This window comes from Euleptes europaea, chromosome 5 (assembly GCF_029931775.1).
Source record: "Euleptes europaea isolate rEulEur1 chromosome 5, rEulEur1.hap1, whole genome shotgun sequence".
In the NCBI taxonomy this organism is placed as follows: domain Eukaryota; kingdom Metazoa; phylum Chordata; class Lepidosauria; order Squamata; family Sphaerodactylidae; genus Euleptes; species Euleptes europaea.
In genome coordinates, this window is record NC_079316.1 from 81,158,421 (window position 1) to 81,179,387 (window position 20,967).

Below are 20,967 nucleotides of genomic sequence, written 5' to 3' on the forward strand. Positions count from 1 at the left end.
CACACTAGTCATAATGCATACCTATTCTCTCAAGTATCAGAGGAGCATGCCCATTATATTAGGTGCTATGGAACACAGGCAGGATGCTGCTGCAGTCATCTTGTTTGTGGGTTTCCTAGAGGCACCTGGTTGGCCACTGTGTGAACCGACTGCTGGACTTGATGGGCCTTGGCCTGATCCAGCATGGCTTTTCTTATGTTCTTATTTTTCATGAGCACTTTGTACAGGTGGAACCACAACAGCAGACTATTACGTAACTTCATTTACAGATCCGTTACAGGAATGTTATTGCAATGAGTTACCTATTCCTCTCCTGGGCAGGCTTCTTGCTGGTTTCATCGTCACTGAAATCAGAGTCATAGTCCCCATGACAAAGGATCTGGGGGAAAATTACATTGAAAAAGAGCATATTGAACTTAATAAAGGCACACAAGATGGCGACATAAAAGACAGTGCTGCTCACCCAGCTTAAAAAAACTAGAAACATTTGTGGTTAGCAAAGCCAAACTATGGACTTCTATGCATGGCTGCTTCCCTGATAACTTTGGGTCTTTCTTTGGATTATGCATGCCGTGTCAGATGTCGCCTCACTCTCTCCCTGCATTTCCCCACGTTTTGCCTGCGTTTTCAGGGACCTGTTTGATCTAAAATATGAAAATGCAGACAAATCGCAGGGAAACACAGGGGGAGAGCAAGGCGACCTCTGACGGGCGGAAACAGCATGCATAATCCAAACAAAGAGCCGAAGTCATCGGAGGAGTGAAACAGCCACGCATAAAAGGCCTACTAAGAGTTCCACTACAAACCAGTAACTTCAGTTCTTTCTTAGTCAGGCACACAGCTCCAATTATAAATGTAGAAACAACAACAAATACCTCAGAATTAAAATATGGAATTTATTAAACTAGGACGAATGGGATTTATTAAGCTAGGAGAGGTTTTTTTTAAGGTTGTGCAATAGTTCTTCCTCACACATACTCCAGCATCCAGCTTCAGTTTATTAAGGGAAAGTGAGCAAAATTTTCCCCAACATGTCATTCTCCATTATGTAAATCTAACGCATCCTTCAGAAAATGAATTCCCCTCCCCACAACTATGAATGATGGTTTATTGGTGGTGTGGGGTAATTTAGATTGGTCCTGAAAACCTAAAAAGAGTACTGAAGTCAATGGCCTTAGAAGGGTGTGGCTTTGTTTGGGATTGCATTGTAAGAGTACATAACCACAGTTTTTCCATACTTATTCCATATGTATGAGGATGGTGGTTCAACAAGGATCTTATGTACACAGCATTGGTGTAACTACAGTCAGTGTGGTGTAGTGGTTAAGAGTGCCGGTTTGGAATGGTGGACTCTGATCTGGTGAACTGTGCTGGTTTCCCCACTCCTACACATGAAGCCTGCTGGGTGACCTTGGGCTAGTCACAGCTCTCTTGGAGCTCTCTCAGCCCCACCTACCTCACAGGGTGTCTGTTGTGGGGAGGGGAAGGGAAGATGATTGTAAGCTAGTTTGATTCTTCCTTAAGTGAACATATGAACACATGAAGCTGCCTTATACTGAATCAAAAAGGGCAAGAGTCCAGTAGCACCTTAAAGACTAACAAAAATATTTTCTGGTAGGGTATGAGCTTTCGTGAGCCACAGCTCACTTCTTCAGATACAGCTAGAATGTGAATCCCTTGGTCTTTAAGTAGAGAAACAGTATGTAAATGTGAATAGCAGGCTTGATTGGATTAGGTGTGATATGCAAAAGAGTCTGTGATGTCCAGGGGAGAGATGGGTGTGGAGAAATCAGCATTGGTAATGGGCCATGAATGCAAGGTCTTTATTCAGCCCAGGTAAATGCATTGACTTTAGTTTGAATATCAGCAGTTTCTCTTTCCAATCTCCCTTTAAAATTCCTTTGTAAGAGAACTGATACTCTTAAATCTGCAACAGAATGTCCTGGAAGGTTGAAATGTTCACCCACTGGTTTTTGAATATTGTGGTTTCTGATGTCAGACTTATGTCCATTTAATCTTTGTCTAAGAGACTGACCTGTTTGTCCAATGTAGTTTGTGGAAGGGCATTGCTGGCATGTGATGGCATAAATCACATTAGAAGATGAGCAGGAATATGAACCTGAGATAGTATGGCTGACATTGGTGGGTCCAGAGATGGTGTTCCTAGAATCTATATGAGGGCAAAGTTGGCACCTCGGTTTGTTGCAGGCCTTGGTGCCAGAGTCCATGTTCTTGTTAAGTAGTTTATCATCATGGGTGAGAAGTTGTTTTAGGTTAGCCGGCTGTCTGTAAGCAAGAAAGGGACATCCCCCCAGTGCTTCAGCGAGGGAAGTGTCACAATCCAGCATTGGTTGTAGGTCCTTAATAATACGTTGGACTGGTTTTAGTTGGGAGCTATAAGTGACAACCAGAGGTGTTCTGTTGTCGTTCTCTCTGGGCTTATCTTGTAGTAAGTTGTGCCTGGGTATCATTCTGGCTTTCTCAATCATCTTTCTCAATCATCTTGTCTCTTAGACAAAGATTAAATGGACATGTCTTTAAGGTGCTACTGGACTCTTGCCCTTTTTGACTACTACAAACAGACTAACACGGCTACCCACTGTGAATTATACTGAATCAGACCCTTCGTTCATCATAGTCAGTATTGTATACTCAGACCGGCAGCAGCTCTCCAGGGTCTCTGGCAGAGAAAGTGATAGAGAAAGTCAGCATATAAAAACCAACTCTTCTTCCAGGATATCTACTCTTTCCTATAAAGCAGTCTCTCAGCAATTTATTTTCCCCAATTGTATCGAAGCTTTCTCCCTGCAGAAGAAAGTGGGGGTTTCTTTCTGCCCTGTATATTTTCCAATCCTTGGAAATGACAATTCATTACCCTACTATTAATTCCCAGAGATGTAGGTAAAGGATAATTTACTCTTACAGTTTACACTGTTATGGTTTTCAGCAGCTTCTGTTTGTTTTTCTACAATATTTTAAGCCTAATCTATACACATATATGAACTGTAACAAGACAGTACTGCAACAAGATACATGGATTAATCATCCTTTAGTATTTTTCTATGAGCATTTCATAAATTCATCAATGTTACCTTCATCATAGTTTTTAAAAAGTAGCAGAAGGAAATGTTTTCCTCCTTTTACAATATGCATATGGGTAATGTTAGAATTCCAATCAGCAATAGCGAGTATGAATATGGAAGCAGTGGAAGTGGATATGATCTATATGTAGCTTCATATCACTGTTAATGCTAATATAAATGCTTTTTTAAAGGTATATGTGAGTGTTATTGCTGTATGTTGGAAAGAAGTCTTTTTCTGTTTTAAGATAACTGTATTTATTACCCTTTATTCCACTCTCTCAGAGGAATTCTGGGCAGCATGTCTGGAGTTATTCCCATTTGACCCTCACAACAGCACGAAGTAGATTACACAAAAAAACAGTGACTCAGCCTGAGTCACCAAGTTCCCTTCATCTGGATAGCATCTGCACTCAAACCTGAATTCAGACCCGAATTCAGTGCAATCCTACACAGCGTCACTCCAAAGAATAATTCCACAACCTAGGACTATTGTGTGTTTATGGCCATTTATGTATGGGAGACTTTGCCTTGAATTTGCTGCTCTGTAGATGCATTTTCCCCATCCGAATTCTCAACACTCAAAAATAAGCTCCCATGCAGAGTTTTGAGCATTCAGATGGGGAAACTGTGCCTACAGAAAGCGGCAAATCCATGGCAAAACCTCCCATGAATAAATGGCCTGTATGTTACACGAGACTAGATTAATTCATGTCACTGTATTTCCTATTACTATGTATGGGTGTGAAAGCCGGACAGTGAAGAAAGCTGACAGGAAGAAAATAGATTCCTTTGAAATGTGGTGTTGGAGGAGGGTGTTACGGATACATTTTCCCCATCTGAATTCTCAAAACTCTGCGTGGCGGCTTATGGTTGAGTTTTGAGAATATGGATGGGGGGGAAGTGCATCTAAAGAGTAGCCAATCCAATGCAGAACCTTCCATGAATAAATAGCCCTAGGAAGGTTTTGCATTGGATTGGCCACTCTCTAGGTGCACATTTTCCCCATCTGAGTTCTCAAAACTCTGCATGGCGGCTTATGGTTGAGTTTTGAGAATATGGATGGGGGGGAAGTGCATCTAAAGAGTGGCCAATCCAGTGCAAAACCTTCCATGAATAAATGGCCCTAGGAAGGTTTTGCATTGGATTGGCCACTCTTTAGATGCACTTTCCCCCCCATCTATATTCTCAAAACTCAACCATAAGCCGCCATGCAGAGTTTTGAGAACTCAGATGGGGAAAATGTGCACCTAGAGAGTGGCCAATCCAATGCAAAACCTTCCCAGGGCCATTTATTCATGGAAGGTTTTGCACTGGATTGGCCACTCTTTAGATGCACTTTCCCCCCACCCGTATTCTCAAAACTAAGCGGCCGCCTGAGCCCCGCGCTGGCTCCCACGGCGAAAGGCGGCACGGGAGCTGTGGCAATGGCAGCTCTCCAGAGGCGCGTTTTTTTCCTTCCCCCATCCGAATTCACAGAACTCAAGAATAAGCCCCCCATGCAGAGTTTTGTTAATTCGGATGGGGGGGGGGGGAATGTGCATCCGGAGAGCGGCAACCCCAAGGCCAAACCTCCCCTGCGTCATACTCACAGCACTGGGGAGCCTCCTCGGGGACGCCTCCATGCTTCCGAGCCTGCCGGCGGCCGGGCCGCCTCGCCAATCGAGAGAGGAGCCGGAGCGGTTAGGCCTCTGCTCAGCGGCGTCCCTCAGCCAGAAGGGCCCCGCCGGAAACCGCAGCCGAAGCCCGAGAGAGCCGGGCAGCGAAAGGGCCGCCGCGCCTCCTTCTCCCAACAGCAAACCTTCCCTGCTTTGAGTTGTAGTAGGGATATGAAAAGTTGAGGGCGGCAGGAAAAGAGGAAGCCCCAACAAGAGATGGGTGCACTCAATAAAGGAAGCCACGGCCCTCAATTGGCAAGACCTGAGCAAGGCTGTGACAGACAGGACATTTTGGAGGACTTTGATTCATAGGGTCGCCATGAGTTGGAAGCGACTTGACGGCACTTAACACACACACACACACACACACACACACACACACAGGGATAAGAAAGGGAAACAAAAGCCTTCCTTTGTTCCTTCTTAATGGAATAACCTTTCCTTGGGTAGGGGCCTGCTCCTGTGCTAAGCAGCCTTCCCCTCTTCTGTTAGAAATAGCAAATAATAGCCGTGTAGATCCATTAGGCCCTGACATTGGGGGTTATGTATTCCCAGCGATGTATTGTATGTGTGTGCGTTAAGTGCCCTCAAGTCGCTTCCGACTCATGGCGACCCTATGAATGAAAGTCCTCCAAAATGTCCTGTCTTTGACAGCCTTGCTCAGATCTTGCAAATTGAAGGCTGTGGCTTCCTTTATTGAGTCAACCCATCTCTTGTTGGGTGTTCTTCTTTTCCTGCTGCCCTCAACTTTTCCTAGCATGACTGTCTTTTCCAGTGACTCTCATGACTGTCTTTTCCAGTGACTTTTCCAGTTGTCTCATGACGTGACCAAAATACGATAGCCTCAGTTTAGTCATTTTAGCTTCTAGGGTCAGTTCAAGCTTGATTTGATCTATAACCCTCTGGTTTGTTTTTTTGGCAGTCCCCTGTATCCGTAACACTCTCCTTCAACACCACATTTCAAAGGAATCTATTTTCTTCCTATCAGCTTTCTTCACTGTCCAGCTTTCACACCCATACATAGTAATAGGGTGTGATGTATTAAGAGTTCGAAAATGTTATAAAAAATACTGTTCGCACTCTTGTTTGGCCCCTTTAGCTGTGAAGACGTCTTCCAACCATTTTTTAGCCGTGGCATCCAAAAACCCTTTTAAAGCGATGTTTTTAATAACATTTTCAAACTCTTAATACATCGCTGGGAATACATAATGTGGTAACCCCCCTGGATGGCCCAGGCTACCCTGATCTCATCAGATCTCAGAAGCTAAGCAGGTTACAGCTACTAACCAAATACTGGTTAGTATTTGGATGGGAGACCACCGAGGAAGTCCAGGGTTGCTGTGCAGAGGAAGGCACTGGCAAACCACCTCTGTTAGCCTCTTGCCATGAAAACCCTAAAAGGGGTCGCCATAAGTCAGCTGCAACTTGACGGCACTTTACACACACACAGATCCATTAGAGGGAAAGCCCAAAACATCCGCAGCATGATTCGGTTTCATTAGGACCAAGGCCATTTACGCATGGGAGGTTTTGCCTTGGATTTGCCGCTCTCTAGATGCACATTTTCCCCATCCCAATTCTCAAAACTCAAAAATATAAGCCCCCATGCAGAGTTCACCTCCTAACAAGCAGCTTTTGAGATCCCCAGAACTCTTATTGGAATGGGGGTGTACAGTACAAAAAAAGGAAAGGTCCGTTAGGAAAATAGAAACGGGAAATGACCACTTGAGCTAGCTTTTGATTTTCACACAACCCTTGTGCAGTCTCAATGTTAAAGAAAAGGAGGAGTACATGAAGGGAAAATATGTTAATGGGCATGGTGGAAGACCCATTTGCAAATGGTGATTTGGGGTGTAGATTGATTAGCTTTATTTGTGGCCGGTGCCAAAGCATTCTAGAACAGATTAAATGGTGCTCTACTTTAGGAAATATAAAGCCCAGCAATTATTGTGTGTCTCTAGTACAAACAGAAACACTCTAGTGCCTTGTAAAACCGACGGTGAGATTACAGAAGTAATACTGGCTATTAATTTTACATGACACCAAAAATATGATAAATAATAAAAACTAATCTATTGGTCCCAATTAGATCAAATGAGGATTCTTTCCCTGTAACCTCCAGTTTGTAGTTTAGTTTTGTTCACATATCCTGTGTAGTAATTTAGTATTTGTTTGTTGGATCAGTCAGTGTATTACCTGCATATTTGAGTAATATGGACCTGGTGTGTAAAAGCACAATCTGGAAGTAGTTTGTTTTGTATGTTAGTCATATAGGATTCCTCCGCCCTACCATCCCCAACAGGCACGGACCACCACTGTGAATATGTCTGAAAAGTACCTCTTCTCCTCCCAAGAACAGGACTTTAATCACAAGCATTACTCACATCCTAGTGATTCACTCCAAATCCCTTTTAGCTTTCTGAAGGTTACAGTGGTGCTTTATAAGCTATATTATTTAGTGAATTTATAGTGGGGCATATTTGACTTTGCAAAATAATCTAAGCAAGAAGCACAATAATTGCATTTGCAAGTATTTGAAGCACTAATACAAATAAACTGGGTCACGAACGGAGCAATTTTTAAAAACACCAGCTAATGGCATTCGGCTATCATAGAGAATGGCGATTCACTTGAAACTCAATGAGAGAAACTCTTCCTAGTCTTGTGGCCACCTTTATCTCCAACAGGAACCCAAAGTTGCTTTCATCGTTATCCTGTCCTCCATTTTTATCCTCACAACAGCCCTGCGAGGTAGGTTAGGCTGAGACTGTGTGAATGGCCCCAGTTCATCCAGCAAGCTTCCATGGCACAGTGGGGGCTTAAACCTGGCTCTCCCATATTCTAGTCCAATTCTCTAACTACTATACCAGATTGGCTATTGTAACAAAAAAATAATTATTCAAATAAATAATTAATAAATAATAAAATAATTATTTTAAAAGACAAATAACAGAATGTGTGTGTCAGAAGTATTCAGATTTTTACATGTCTATGTGACAATCTCTTTATGATTTTAGCTTATGCTCAAAGATTGCTTCCCCTAGTAGAAGACTCTCCAGGCAAAGGTTTCCCCCTGATATCACCCAGACCTAACTTCGTATGAAAACAAACCATATGGCTTGATGTTCCCATTAATAAGCTAATAATTGGTTCTCACACAGTGCACCATGTGCGTGTGTGTAAAGTGCCTTTAAGTCGCAGCCGACTTATGCCGACCCCTTTTGGGGTTTTCATGGCAAGAGACTAACAGAGGTGGTTTGCCAGTGCCTTCCTCTGCACAGCAACCCTGGTATTCCTTGGTGGTCTCCCATCCAAATACTAACCAGGGCTGACCCTGCTTAGGTTCTGAGACTTGACGAGATCAGGCTAGCCTGGGCCATCCAGGTCAGGTCCAATGCACCATACTGAGGTTTTTTTTTATTCCATTCCTTGTATTTATATCACCTCTTCTTCCAAGAAGCTCAAGAACAATACTGATAACGGAGGACAAGACACCTGAAAGATTCTGTGTCACTGTTTCTTCTTTGTTGAGGCAAATCTCTGCCTTTCTGTTCAAAAAGTTCCCAAAGTGGATTACAATTATGTATGTGTGGGTGATACACGAGATCGGAGACGGAGTACCAACAGCAACTGCTTTATTAGGTGAACGAGAACAGAACTGGAGAACTGTGCAACAAACCCCTGCTTATATGCCCACTCGGCCACATGGGGCCATACCCCCCAGTCCGTGATTGGGCAGCTGCAACCCCTTGAGCCAATGAAAACACACAAGCACAGGAGCCTGGAGAGGCTCCAAGCTCAACCTGATTCCAGCTTCCCGCTGCATACAAAACAATTACAATAGAAACAGATAAAAATATTTTTATATCAAATGCCGCATTTAGGATAAATATTGCAAGCGCTGAAGTTGTAGGCTAAAATATTCTGGTATGAATTATTATTCAAAGTAGTGCATGGTAAACTAAATAGCGCAACTGTCATTTAGAAAAATATTTTAGCAGCATCTTAAGCTTTTGGGGGGGGGACCTTAAAAGATCCCAGCACAATAAATTTCAAAGGCCCATGGAAAATGTATGTTTTTAAATTACACCAGAAGACTGGCAGTGAAGGGGACCGATGAAGGAGGGACTATCACATACTGAGCAGCCACAGCTGAACCCATACTGTCCTGAGAGTCCACCAATCTCACCTTTGACCATTAAGATTGCCAGCTCCGGGTTGGGAAATACCTGGTGATTTTGGGGGCAGAGCCTAAGGAGGGCAGACTTGGAGAGGGGAGGGACCAACGCAGCCATTTTCTCCAGGTTAACTGATCTCTGTCGCCTGGAGATCAGTTGGAATAGCAGGAGATCTCCAGCTACCACCTGGAGGTTGGCAGCCCTATAGACCATGAAATCTTACCAGAGCCTGGTAGATCTCAAGTCCTGGGCAGGTTCATGTGGGCAGAAATAGGTAGGTCCTTTTAGATTTAATGCTTCAAAAGGTCAAAATCAGGACCTTGAACTGAATCAGAAAACAAATTGGGAACCACCATAGCTGGAACTTCTCTGGAATAATATGCTTGTTGTAGTGTCTTCCTGGTTGCTGTCTATTGCCCACCTGAAGCTCCAAACCATCTCCAAAGACTATAGAAAGCCTTTACTGTAGTCCAATCTAGATGTTACTAAAGCATGAGTGGCAGTGGCAAGGACCCCATTTGTGATCTTTCCTTAGAACCCACAGTTCTAGGCTGTGCTTTCGGTTCATGCACCATGCAACAGTACCTGGCCCAAAATGTGAAAGCAAGTTTGATGTCACGTGGTCAGCCTCATCCCACAATCACACAAATATCTTTCTGGTTCAGCCATCCAATTCTGTCCACAGTGAAAGGAGCAAAAGAGAGAAGGGGATACTGGCCTACAGTTTATAAAACTCGCCTACAGTTTACCTGCTTTATTTTCTTCCTCATATGGCTTAAATATTAAAATTATCAGTACTCTAGAGCAGCGATCACTATTTAACTAAAGCTGCTGCAGTAGCAGCTTGATGGTGGGTTCTATTCACTATTAAAAATCAAATTACAATGAAATTAAACATCTAGTATCTCTGGCCTGTACTTGTTTGGGAGTTTCATTGTGATTACTCACAAAATGAAATAGTGCTCAACATGAGTAATTGTAGCTGAACAGGACTAAAGTGATTTTATTAATTCCTGATCATCTAGTAAATGAAGAAGGCTGTAAAAAGTCCACTTGGTACAACAGAATGGAATGAATTAGTGACGCTCCATTTTTCACACACTTATAAGTGCTTGGTGGAGTTCTATGCTGGGACATAATTTATTAATACTGAATGGCAGCTGGAGCAACATTGATCTTGCGTTAGGACCAGTACAGTACTGATTGCCAGATAATGGGAAAATATGGTTTGCGTTTCAAATTAAAAACATTTAATGCTATTCTAGAGCCAAAGTACCTCAGATGCTATTTCACTATTAACTCTGAAACTATCTAAGGTACTTAGGATGTGCTTTTTGTAGAGCTTAGAGATAGGAAAATGCAAGGAACATAACATGAGAAGATTTATTGCTAATAATACATATAAAACAGAATGCAAATACATTTTCCAAAGATGCAAACCCACACCCCTTTCTACTTTCTCATTTGTTGTCTACAAGAAACCAAGAACCAGCTTTGTAAAACGTCCCTGCATAATCACCTTGGATGGATTTTTACTCACCACAGGTGACCAGGTGAGTGATGTATGAATTGCATTAACATAGCGCAGTGGTCGGCAAACTCATTAGTCAACAGAGCCAAATATCAACAGTACAACGGTTGAGATTTCTTTTGAGAGCCAAATTTCTTAAACTTAAACTTTGCCGCTCCGTAGATGCACATCTTCCCCCATGCGCGTCCTCCAAACTCAAAATTAAGCCCCCCTGCAGAGTTTTGAGAATTTGGATGGGGGGAAATGTACATCTGTGTGTGTGTGTGTGTTAAGTGCCGTCAAGTCGTTCCGACTCATGGCGACCCTATGAATCAATGTCCTCCAAAGTGTCCTATCCTTAACAGCCTTGCTCAGATCTTGCAAACTGAGGGCCGTGGCTTCCTTTATAGAGTCCATCCATCTCTTGTTGGGTCTTCCTCTTTTCCTGCTACCTTCAGCTTTTCCTAGCATGACTGTCTTTTCCAGTGACTCTTGTCGTCTCATGTGGTGACCAAAATACAACAGCCTCAATTTAGTCATTTTAGCTTCTAGGGTCAGTTCAGGCTTGATTTGATCTAAAACCCACTGATTTGTTTTTGTTTTGTTTTTTGTTTTTTGGGAGGTCCACGGTATCTGTAATGTGCATCTACAGAGCAGCAAACCCAAGGCAAAACTTCCCGTGCATCAACGGCCATGCACAAACAAGAAGGAGAAAAGCCATCGTCACCTGCACACGCACCCCCCCACACACACACACACGGTGCCCCGCAGCCACGCCCGGCCAAAAGTTCTCGGACTCCACGAAGCCAGCCCGGCCGTGGCGAGGGAGACTCCGAAGTGGAGGGCGGGGCAGAAGGCAGCGCCCCCGGCTCGCTCTTCTCCGCGTCCCCGCCCTGCCCCGCACCTACCTCGGCAGCAGCCGACTCCCTGCGGCTCCTCGCCCTCCGGCTCCAGGGGGCATGCTTCCTCTTCCTCCGGCCAGCCAGCATGGCCTGCCCGGGCCGCGACCCCGCACCTCCGCCCCCTGGCGGAGGGCCGCGAGCCAGGGGGGAGCAGAGGCGAGGCAACAGCTGCCCGCCCACTCGCCGGCCGCTCGCCGCCTCCACCTGCAGGGAGGAGCCGCCGCGCGCCGCCGCCTCCTCCTCCTTGAGAGCCGCACTCAAGTTGCCAAAGAGCCGCATGCGGCTCGGGAGCCGCGGTTTGCCGACCACTGACATAGCGCATCAGCCATTCAAAGTGCTTCATAAGGCAAGCCATTCTTATAATCCTTAAATTGTTGATGACTGTGCTGCAGTCTGTACCAGGACACGTCTATTTTGCATGCATGGTGATTGCTCCAGGCCAAACATTCTTAAGGTAACTGTAATCCATTGGCCTTGAATGCCTACAATGCATTCAGTGCAAGTGCAACCCCACAATGGCGCAAATAATGCTCCCGTGGGTTTTTTGGGTTGGGAAAATGGAGCAGGAGGGAAGGCTGAAGCACATCCTCCTGTGTACCACGATTCCAATCTGAATTGGGTCAATGCAGTGCTCTAGAATTGAGTTACCATGGGGAATTCACAGCTGCCACATGGCTTGCAAGTTCCCTTGGTAGGGTTGCCAGGTCCCTCTTTGCCACCGGCAGGAGATTTTTGGGGCGGAGACTGAGGAGGGTGGGGTTTGGGTGGACCTCAATGCTATAGAGTCCCATTGCCAAAGCGGCCATTTTCTCCAGGTGAACTGATCTCTATCGGCTGGAGATCAGTTGTAATAGCAGGAGATCTCCAGATAGTACCTGGAGGTTGGCAACTAGGGTTGCCAGCTCTAGGTTGGGAAATACCTGGAGATTTTGGGGGCGGAGCCTGAGGAAGGCAGGGTTCAGTGAGGGGAGGGACTTTAATGCCATAGAGTCCAATTGCCAAAGCAGCCATTTTCTCCAGATGAACTGATCTCTATCTGCTGGAGATCAGTTGTAACAGCGGGCGATCTCCAGCCGCCACTTGGAGGCTGGCAACCCTATCCCTTGGCGATCATATGTGATGTGTAGTTTGGACCTGAGAGATGGTGAATTTTGTTTGTATTAATATCCTCAGTCATCTTTCACCTTTCATCCCCTAACTCAAATGCTACTTTATGAAAAGACAATCCTGTCTTCAGGAAAAGACAGCAGTCAAAGAGGTCATCGCATTCAGTGAGACAACACGCTAGAGTTCTTCCTATGGCTTTCTATAGCTGCAAAATAATGATTGGAGGTTGGCAACCCTATTGACAAACTGGGAACCAAACTGTATTGAAGCAATAGTCCACTTTTCAGATGAACAGTTGTTTCACTGGGTTTAACATTATGTCCTATTTGGGTGTTTTGCAGCTACACAAAATTTTATTACCCCAGTCTTCTTTGTTGAAAAACTTTCATGCCCTATATCTCAATAATTATTTTCAGAATCCACATTTGAATTTAATAACTAGAAATCTCCTTCAAAGTCCTGTTCAGATTTTAATTTTGCCAGAAAAGCAAAAAATTATTAAAGCATATTTTATGCAAAATGGCGAATTAAATTAGAATCAGTGTAGGTATATAAAGATACAGGATGGTTCTTTGTGAACACAGGAAACAACAGACGCTACTGCTCTTTTAAAAGCACAAGGGAAATAAGGAAGTTTATTTTTTTAATACATGTTTTATGTAACTGGTAAATGCTGTAGATCATAAGAACATAAGAAAAGCCCTGCTGGATCAGACCAAGGCCCATCAAGTCCAGCAGTCTGTCCACGCACAGTGGCCAACCAGGGGCCTCTAGGAAGCCCCCAATCAAGATGACTGCAGTAGCATTATCCTGCCTGTGTTCCACAGCACCTAAGATAATAGGCATGCTCCTCTAATCCTAGAGACAATAGGTATGCATTGTGACTAGTATCCATTTTAACTAGTAGCCATGAATACCCCTTTCCTCCATGAACACGTCAACTCCTCTCTTAAAGCATTCCAAGTTGGCAGCCGTCACCACATTTTGGGGCAGGGAGTTCCACAATTTAACTATGAGTTGTGTGAAAAAATACTTCCTTTTATCTGTTTTGAATCTCTTACCCTCCAGCATGCATAATTTATAGACCTCTATCATGTCTCCCCTCATAAATTAAAGTTGCCTATACAATGCCATACTATATGTTCAGAATGACACTGTATTTTTAATTGTTCCATTATTTCAGCTTTGGTTAATTAGCTGTTGCTCCCAGACCACAAACAGTGCGCTCTTTTGCAGAGTCTCTCCAGCCTAAATCCACTGAATTTAACAGGCTCTAGACTGGCTTAACTCTGCATAGGATCGTACTGTTATCATCCTTTTACTTTATTTTGGATTATTGTCATCTACATTACGCTGGTCTGGTTTGTTTTTGTCCTGTTACTTGTGCTGGATGGGGTTTAAGTGTACTTTTAGAAATGCTGTTTTTGCTGTATTTTATTTGTTTCAATTGTTAATTGTTGTTGTTGTTAATTTTATATGATTATCATACTAATGTGTGTTAATGATTCTATTGGAGTTATTATTATATTTGTTCTTTTTTTCACCCAAAGAGAATGGTATACAAATCACCATCAATACGTATATACCTTTCCTGGTTCACTCTAATGTTCTTATGGTTGCCTAGCTTGGGTGTTTCAAAGATTAGATTAGACCACAACAATGAGAACTAATTTAGAATGTATTGTCAGCAGCCAGAGTCCTTGTAGCAATTATGTGGTACAAACAAGAACTTCTAACTATTGCTGATTGTTGGGGTTTTTTTAAGGCATGGACAATAGCCAGCCTAACAAAAAATTGACTGAATGCATAAACCTTCAAGTAGGTTGAAAGAACACAGAGGTATTGTAGGATTTATGAGCCCTATTCATTGATTTTATTTTTTAAAAAAATAGATACAACATGGACATACATAAATATTGTGCTTTTGATCTGACCTAGGACTATTAATTTCCTTCACTGAGATACTTACATAATTTTATTGCACTGTTTTCCATGTACACATAAGTATAGATGCAAATATTTGTCGCCAGTCTTGCTTTAGATTTTAGGGACATTGTTTTCAAATAGGTATAGCTGCTTTCTATAATTTATTAGAATTTCAGAATGTGTTGTCTGTTTGTGTATCTGTTTTGTATTTTAAATTTTAAAAAGTCAACAGTGCAATCCTAAGGGTGTGTGTGAAAGGGCTTAGGAGGTGGCGTGATCCCGGTGCCAGTATAAATGCCACTTTCGCTGGCGTATGGGACATTTATGCTGGCACCAGGCCACTTATGCCGGTGCTGGACAGTGGAGCATTTATTTAGTATGCATTTTTTTAGTATGTTCTTGCTTTCCCCCCACTTTGCTTTAATTGTGGACTAACTGAGGAAGAAGAAGAAGAAGAAGAGTTGGTTTTTATATGCAGACTTTCCCTACCACTTAAGGAAGAATCAAACCAGCTTACAATCACCTTCCCCTCCCCACAACAGACACCCTGTGAGGTATGTGAAACTGAGAGAGCTCTAAGAGCCCCAGGTCACTTAGCTCGCTTCATGTGGAGGAGTGGGGAAACCAACCCGGTTCATCAGATTAGAGACCACCGCTCTTAACCTCTACACCATGCTGGCTCTCAAGAGTGAAGTTTGGCTGAGACTTTTGTCTTGATGTGTTTATATCCTCCACTTTTCTTATAAACAGTTTAGTTGGCAGGTATTCAGAATCAGTTGGCAAAAGCAATGTTATGCACTAATATATACATAACCCTCAGGCCAAGTTGCACATCCATCTAGCCAATATTATGTGATAAACATTATGATCGCTTGTAAATTTCTGTGAGAACATTTAAAGTAGAAAGGCAATGAATAAATGAAGTGGTGGCAGTGTTAGTCTAGGCTCTGGGAGACCCAGTCTCTCTCTCTCTCTCTCTCATTCTCTCTCTGCACTTTCACACATGCGTAATAATGCACTTTCAATGCACTTTAACAATGGTTTGCAAGTGGATTTTGCCCTTTCACACAGTAAAATCCAGCTTCAAAGTGCTTTGAAAGTGGATTGAAAGTGCATTATTCGGCATGTGTGAAAGTGCCAGACTACTTCACAGTGTTGTTGCTTTACCAAATACTACTCATAGTATTTCATTTCTAGGGGAAACTTGGATCTAGGGGATTAAATGGGCCTCGTACTATGTAATGTTTTCTTTGTAACGTGGAACCCAAAGCTACATACGTAGGGTACCCCAGCATTCTCTCTTCCAGGCACTGTTTCATGTGCATTTCATCCATATCATAGAACAGGACTAGGCAAGCTTTTGGCCCACATGCCAAAACGTCTACTTGTTTAGTTAGTTTGATTTATACCCTGCTCTCCCGAGCAAAAACCAGGCTCAAGGCAGTTAACAACAACATAATTATACAAAGTGATCAATATAAACAAGGATATAAAGCATTAAAACATATACACAATCCTTACCATTAAAATCTAATCTAACTAAAAAAAGAAGAAGAGCTGGTTTTTATATGCTGACTTTCTCTACCACTTAAGGAAGAATCACACCGGCTTACAGTCACCTTCCCTTCCCCTCCCCACAACAGACACCTTGTGAGGTAGGTGGGGCTGAGAGAGTTCTAAGAGAACTGTGACTAGCCTGAGGTCACCCAGTTGGCTTCATGTGGAGGAGTGGGGAAGCAAATCCAGTTCACCAAATTAGCGTCCGCAGCTCATGTGGAGGAGTGGGGAATCAGTTCTGCAAATCAGAGTCTACCACTCCAAACCACCATTATACCACGCTGGCTCTCCAGCCCTAGTAGGCTTGCCAACCTCCAGGTAATAGCTGGAGATCTCCTGCTATTACAACTGATCTCCAGCTGATAGAAATCAGTTCTCCTGGAGAAAATGGCAGCTTTGGCAATTGGACTCTATGGCATTGAATCCCTCCCCTCACCAAACCCCACTGTCCTCAGGCTCCGCCCCAGAAACCTCCTGCTGGAGGCAAAGAGGGACCTGGCAACCCTAAGCCCTAGCTATGATTCCCTCCCATATACAGTTTAAAATCAACATTTATTTATTTTTTTCGATTCAAACAAAATGCACAGGAGGGGAAGGATGTACTTGGCCAGCCATGGACTTGGAGCAAGGCAAGCTTCAGCCATGTAGCATACTCCTCAGGGATTAGCCTTGGACTCAGCTTGTGGCTATGCAGGTCTGGGAGGCGTAAGCCATGCCTTCTTGCTTACCACTAACCCCAACAGTGTCTTGGTCGCTTGGGCACTGGTCGCTGCCAGTGTCTTGGTCGCTTGGGCAAAATGACAAGCAGAATGGTCTAGAGTGTGCTGCCGTCAGCATGCACGTGCAGAGTTGCCCACCCCTGCTCTAGAGCCAATCTCAATTAAAAAAATGTCTGTGAAATAGGAGTTTAACTAACCAACAAACCAAACTGACCCATTGAGACAATCTGGAAAAGACAATCATGCTAGGAAAAGTTGAAGGCAGCAGGAAAAGAGGAAGACCCAAAAAGAGATGGATTGACTCTATAAAGAAAGCCATGGCCCTCAGTTTGCAAGATCAGAGCAAGGCTGTTAAGAATAGGACATTTTGGAGGACATTGATTCATAAGGTCGCCATGAGTCAGAAGCGACTTGACGGCACTTAACACACACACACAATTATCCATCACCTCTTAAATAGAAACCTATCTGTAGTGATATCTGTTTGCTGTATGTACTATCATGCTATCACTGCATTATTTTCTACTAATGTAATACCGTTTTTTCTGCTTTGTGCCTGCATTCTCTACTATGTTTAATATTCTATGCTTGTTTGAGATTCTGTAATCCTAGTCCTAGCACATTGCTTAATAGATGTCTCGTCCTGTTGATCGCATTGATTTACACTGTGTAATGTGCCTTGAGGAGGGAAGGCAGCATGGTACAGCCTGATCTCGTCAGATCTCGGAAGCTAAGCAGGGTCAGCCCTGGTTAGTATTTGGATGGGAGACCACCAAGGAATACCAGGGTTGCTATGCAGAGGAAGGCACTGGAAAACCACCTCTGTTAGTCTCTGCCATGAAAACCCCAAAAAGGGGTTGCCATAAGTCAGCTGCGACTTGACAGCACTTTACACACACACAATGTGCCTTGAGTCTCATTGAGAAAGACAAACTATAAAATAGTAAATAAAAATAGTAAATAAAATAAATAAAATGATAAGGTGCTCATGCTAGGGCATTAACTAGGGCAGTAAATGGGCCTTATGCTATGTTTTCTTTGTAACCTGGAATAATAATATATGTTATCAAGATGTAAAGGAATATGTAAATGTAAATAAAGACATAAATAACTGTAAATGAAAATATAAATAAATATGTTTGCTTCCTGGCAATCTGAACAGAAGAAGCAGGCCTCTCTGTCTTAAGTCAAACACAAAGCACTTTAATCTAGGGCTGTTGATTCGGTTCCATCCGAACTGAAAAACCGCCGAATTTTCCCCGATTCGGGGGTTTTCAGTTCGGATGGAACCGAACTCAAAAAAAGGCGGGAAAACGACGCGCCGAATTCGGCGAGTTCGGGCGATCACTGAATAAATTCAGCAAATTTGGGGGGTCCGAAGCAGCAGCATAACCGTCACTTAGTAAGCAGCATTGTCCCACGGCCAATGGTGGCCAAGCCGGGTCTTCTCCTGGCCAATTAGAGCAGGGATTCACACTTTTGAAATGGCCAGGAGAAGAGTATAAAACTCCCATGACCGTCCCTCCCCTCCCGTCCCGACTATATTCATTCTGCCTTCCATTTTGGTGGTGCTGCTGCTGAGACTCCGATTCCTGATTGGGCCGAGCGGCTGCTGCTTACCGGAATAGGATTGGATTTACTTGTCCTCCGTGCTCTTGCTTGAAGAAGACATCACACAGTTTGATTTTTGCGGTTTTACTCTATACTTTTTCTCATGTGTGTGTGTGTGGGGGGGAAGCAGAGTCGGTGTGAATGTGAGTGGGAGGAGCAGTTTCTGTGGGTGGGGGGGAAGCCAAAGGGGGGCTTTCGCCCCTTCTGCCGAGGGGGGGGAGAAAGGGAGGCGGAGCGACTTTCATGAATCTCCGTCCGCTTGCCAAACGCCTTGGTTTATTTCCCCTTTTGGGGCGCAGCAGCCGAGCCCGATTGGTTGGAGAGGGGGGGGTTAGACTTGCGTGAGTCTCTCTGTCGGTTTGCAAGCGGCAAGCGCGCCTCGTGCGCCTCTGATTTTTTTCCCCCGTTTGGGGTGCAGCACGGCGCTGTATTGGTTGGAGAGGTGAGGGGGTTAGACTTGCTTGAGTCTCTCTGTCGGCTTTGCAAGCAGCAAGCGTGCCTCGTGCGCCTCGTGCGCCTCGGATTTTTTTCCCCATTGGGGTGCAGCGCGCTGCCGTATTGGTTGGAGAGGTGGGGGGGGGGTAAGATTTGCTTCAGTCTCCCGCCACTTGGCAAGCAGCAAGCGCACCTTGTGCGCTTTGGATTTTTCCCCGTTTGGGGTGCAGCGCGGCGCCATATTGGTTGGAGAGGTGGGGTGGTGGTGAGACTTGCTTCAGTCTCCCGCCGCTTGGTAAGTGGCAAGCGCGCCTTGTGCGCTTTGGATTTTCCCCCCATTTGGGGGGCAGCAGCCATGCCTGATTGGTTGGAGATCATGGGGAGACCCCTTCTGGGCCCCATAACTCGGGGGCCCCTGCCCCAATCGTCACCAAACTTGGGGGTTCTTGCAGGAAGGGCCCCCTCAAGCTACGCTGACATTTTGGGACCTTAAACCCCAAAAATGCCCCCCCGGAGCCGCAGAAAGGCGCGAATGTGTTTTTTATGGCTTTATTCGGCCAATTTTTCCCCCGAACTCAAATCTTGTGCCATGGAACCGAAGCGGGGGAGTTCAGACTTCGGCATTTCCCAGATTTTGCCGGATCCGAATTTTACCGGATTTTTTTCCCCAACAGCCCTACTTTAATCTCTTGGATGCTGCTAGTGGGAAAGAGGGGGGGGGGAAACCTAACAAAAGCAAGGGATTGCATAGTAGCAACAAGCAAACAGTATTTGGCTGTACAGTTTTTGAGCTGACTCACTACAGGAGCAGTGTATCTGATTCACAGGGACTTTGACATTTCAGCAGCAATACTCAAAGGTATGTAACAATTTTTGATTCACGGCAGATTTTTAACAGCCCCAAATGGTTCAGTGCTCGGGTGACTCCTGTTCGATAATAGGTAGCTAGATATCCTATAAGGTGGATGAGCCAGGGGTAGGGTTGCTATAGATCCCTCTTCTCCACCAGCGGGAGGTTTTTGGGGCGGAGCCTGAGGGGGGTGGGGTTTAGGGAGGGGAGGGACTGCAATGCCATAGAGTCCAATTGCCAAAGTGGCCATTTTCTCCAGGTGAACTGATCTCTGTCGGCGGGAGATCAGTTGTAATAGCAGGAGATCTCCAGCTAGTACCTGGAGGTTGCAATAACAATAGAAAACCTGTGCCGTATATAACGTCGTTGTGGAAATTAGCAGCACGAAAGGCTCCAAATCAAATCCAACTGGAATTACATCACAAAACTATATTGAGTGAAACATTACATCATGCTAAGTAAAACAAAATCAAGCATTACATCATGCAGAGATAATGCGCTATTGAGTTTCATTAAGACGCATTTTGTTGACGGTCTTTTTGACAACCAGCTTATTACCATATGGACTTTAAAGCTTACGTTGCCTTTTTTATTGGAGCTGAAGAAAGCCTTTTTGAAACGCGCACCAGCGACTAGCCACGCGTTCTCCTCTCCTCTACATGAACTTTCTCCGTCCTGCTTACCTGTTGGTTCTTTGGACTTGCGACTTGACCATCCCAGACAGTAGAAGGATTTGTCCCGCCCCACTTTACCAGCTTGTTGCACTGGGGCTATTGTCTTAGCCGCATATGTTTGTTATCTCTGCATGATGTAATGCTTGATTTTGTTTTACTTAGCATGATGTAATGTTTCACTCAATATAGTTTTGTGATGTAGTACCTGGAGGTTGGCAACCCTAGCCAGGGCCCAGGAGGCAAGTGGAAAATTGGGAACCTGCGCAGGTAACAAATTACTTGTTAGAGCACTGTTCACAAGAGAGAGAAAACTTTCTTCCAGGCAGAGAACCGAAGCGGAAGACTAAAAGAAATGGGTTTCTCTCTCCGAGGAGTAGTCTGGCTTTATTCCTCTTTTGTGTTGTTCCATTTCTGACGGCTGTTTCCAACAATCCTGCAGCACGAGACAAGTAGTAACCAAGGTGGTATTCAAGATTTTTACATCAGAGAGGCTTTATAGCAAATGCAGAAACAAACAAGAAGGGAAGGCAGTTTTAATGTTAAGAGGTTTTGCAGAATGTACGTGACTGCATTCTTCTCGTTGCCAGGCTACACTAGCCACCTAGCCATAACGGTATGAGAAGCAGAATGCAGGAAGATTCAAAGTAGCAAGCACAGCACAGAAAGCTCAGTCTGACTCTTAAGGGGACTGGGTTACGGAAACTAAAATGCCCTGACCGTGATTCCTATCCTGGATTTAAATGGGTTAGATTTTTAGTGG

At 44.3% G+C, this 20,967-nt stretch overlaps 2 protein-coding genes across 2 annotated transcripts in view; one reads left to right on the top strand and one right to left on the bottom strand.

Moving 5' to 3' along the window:
* The window catches only part of LOC130478340 (protein FRA10AC1), a 28,715-nt gene extending 25,617 nt beyond the window's left edge, over positions 1-3,098 (bottom strand). The window contains exons 1-2 of the mRNA XM_056850486.1: positions 3,093-3,098; positions 303-379 (exon numbers count right to left, since the gene is read on the bottom strand). Of these exons, the coding sequence (XP_056706464.1) occupies positions 303-379; positions 3,093-3,098 (83 nt within the window). The remainder of the gene's footprint in view (positions 1-302; positions 380-3,092) is intronic.
* The window catches only part of LGI1 (leucine rich glioma inactivated 1), a 290,579-nt gene that overhangs the window by 242,400 nt on the left and 27,212 nt on the right, over positions 1-20,967 (top strand). The gene's annotated exons all lie outside the window — the stretch shown is intronic.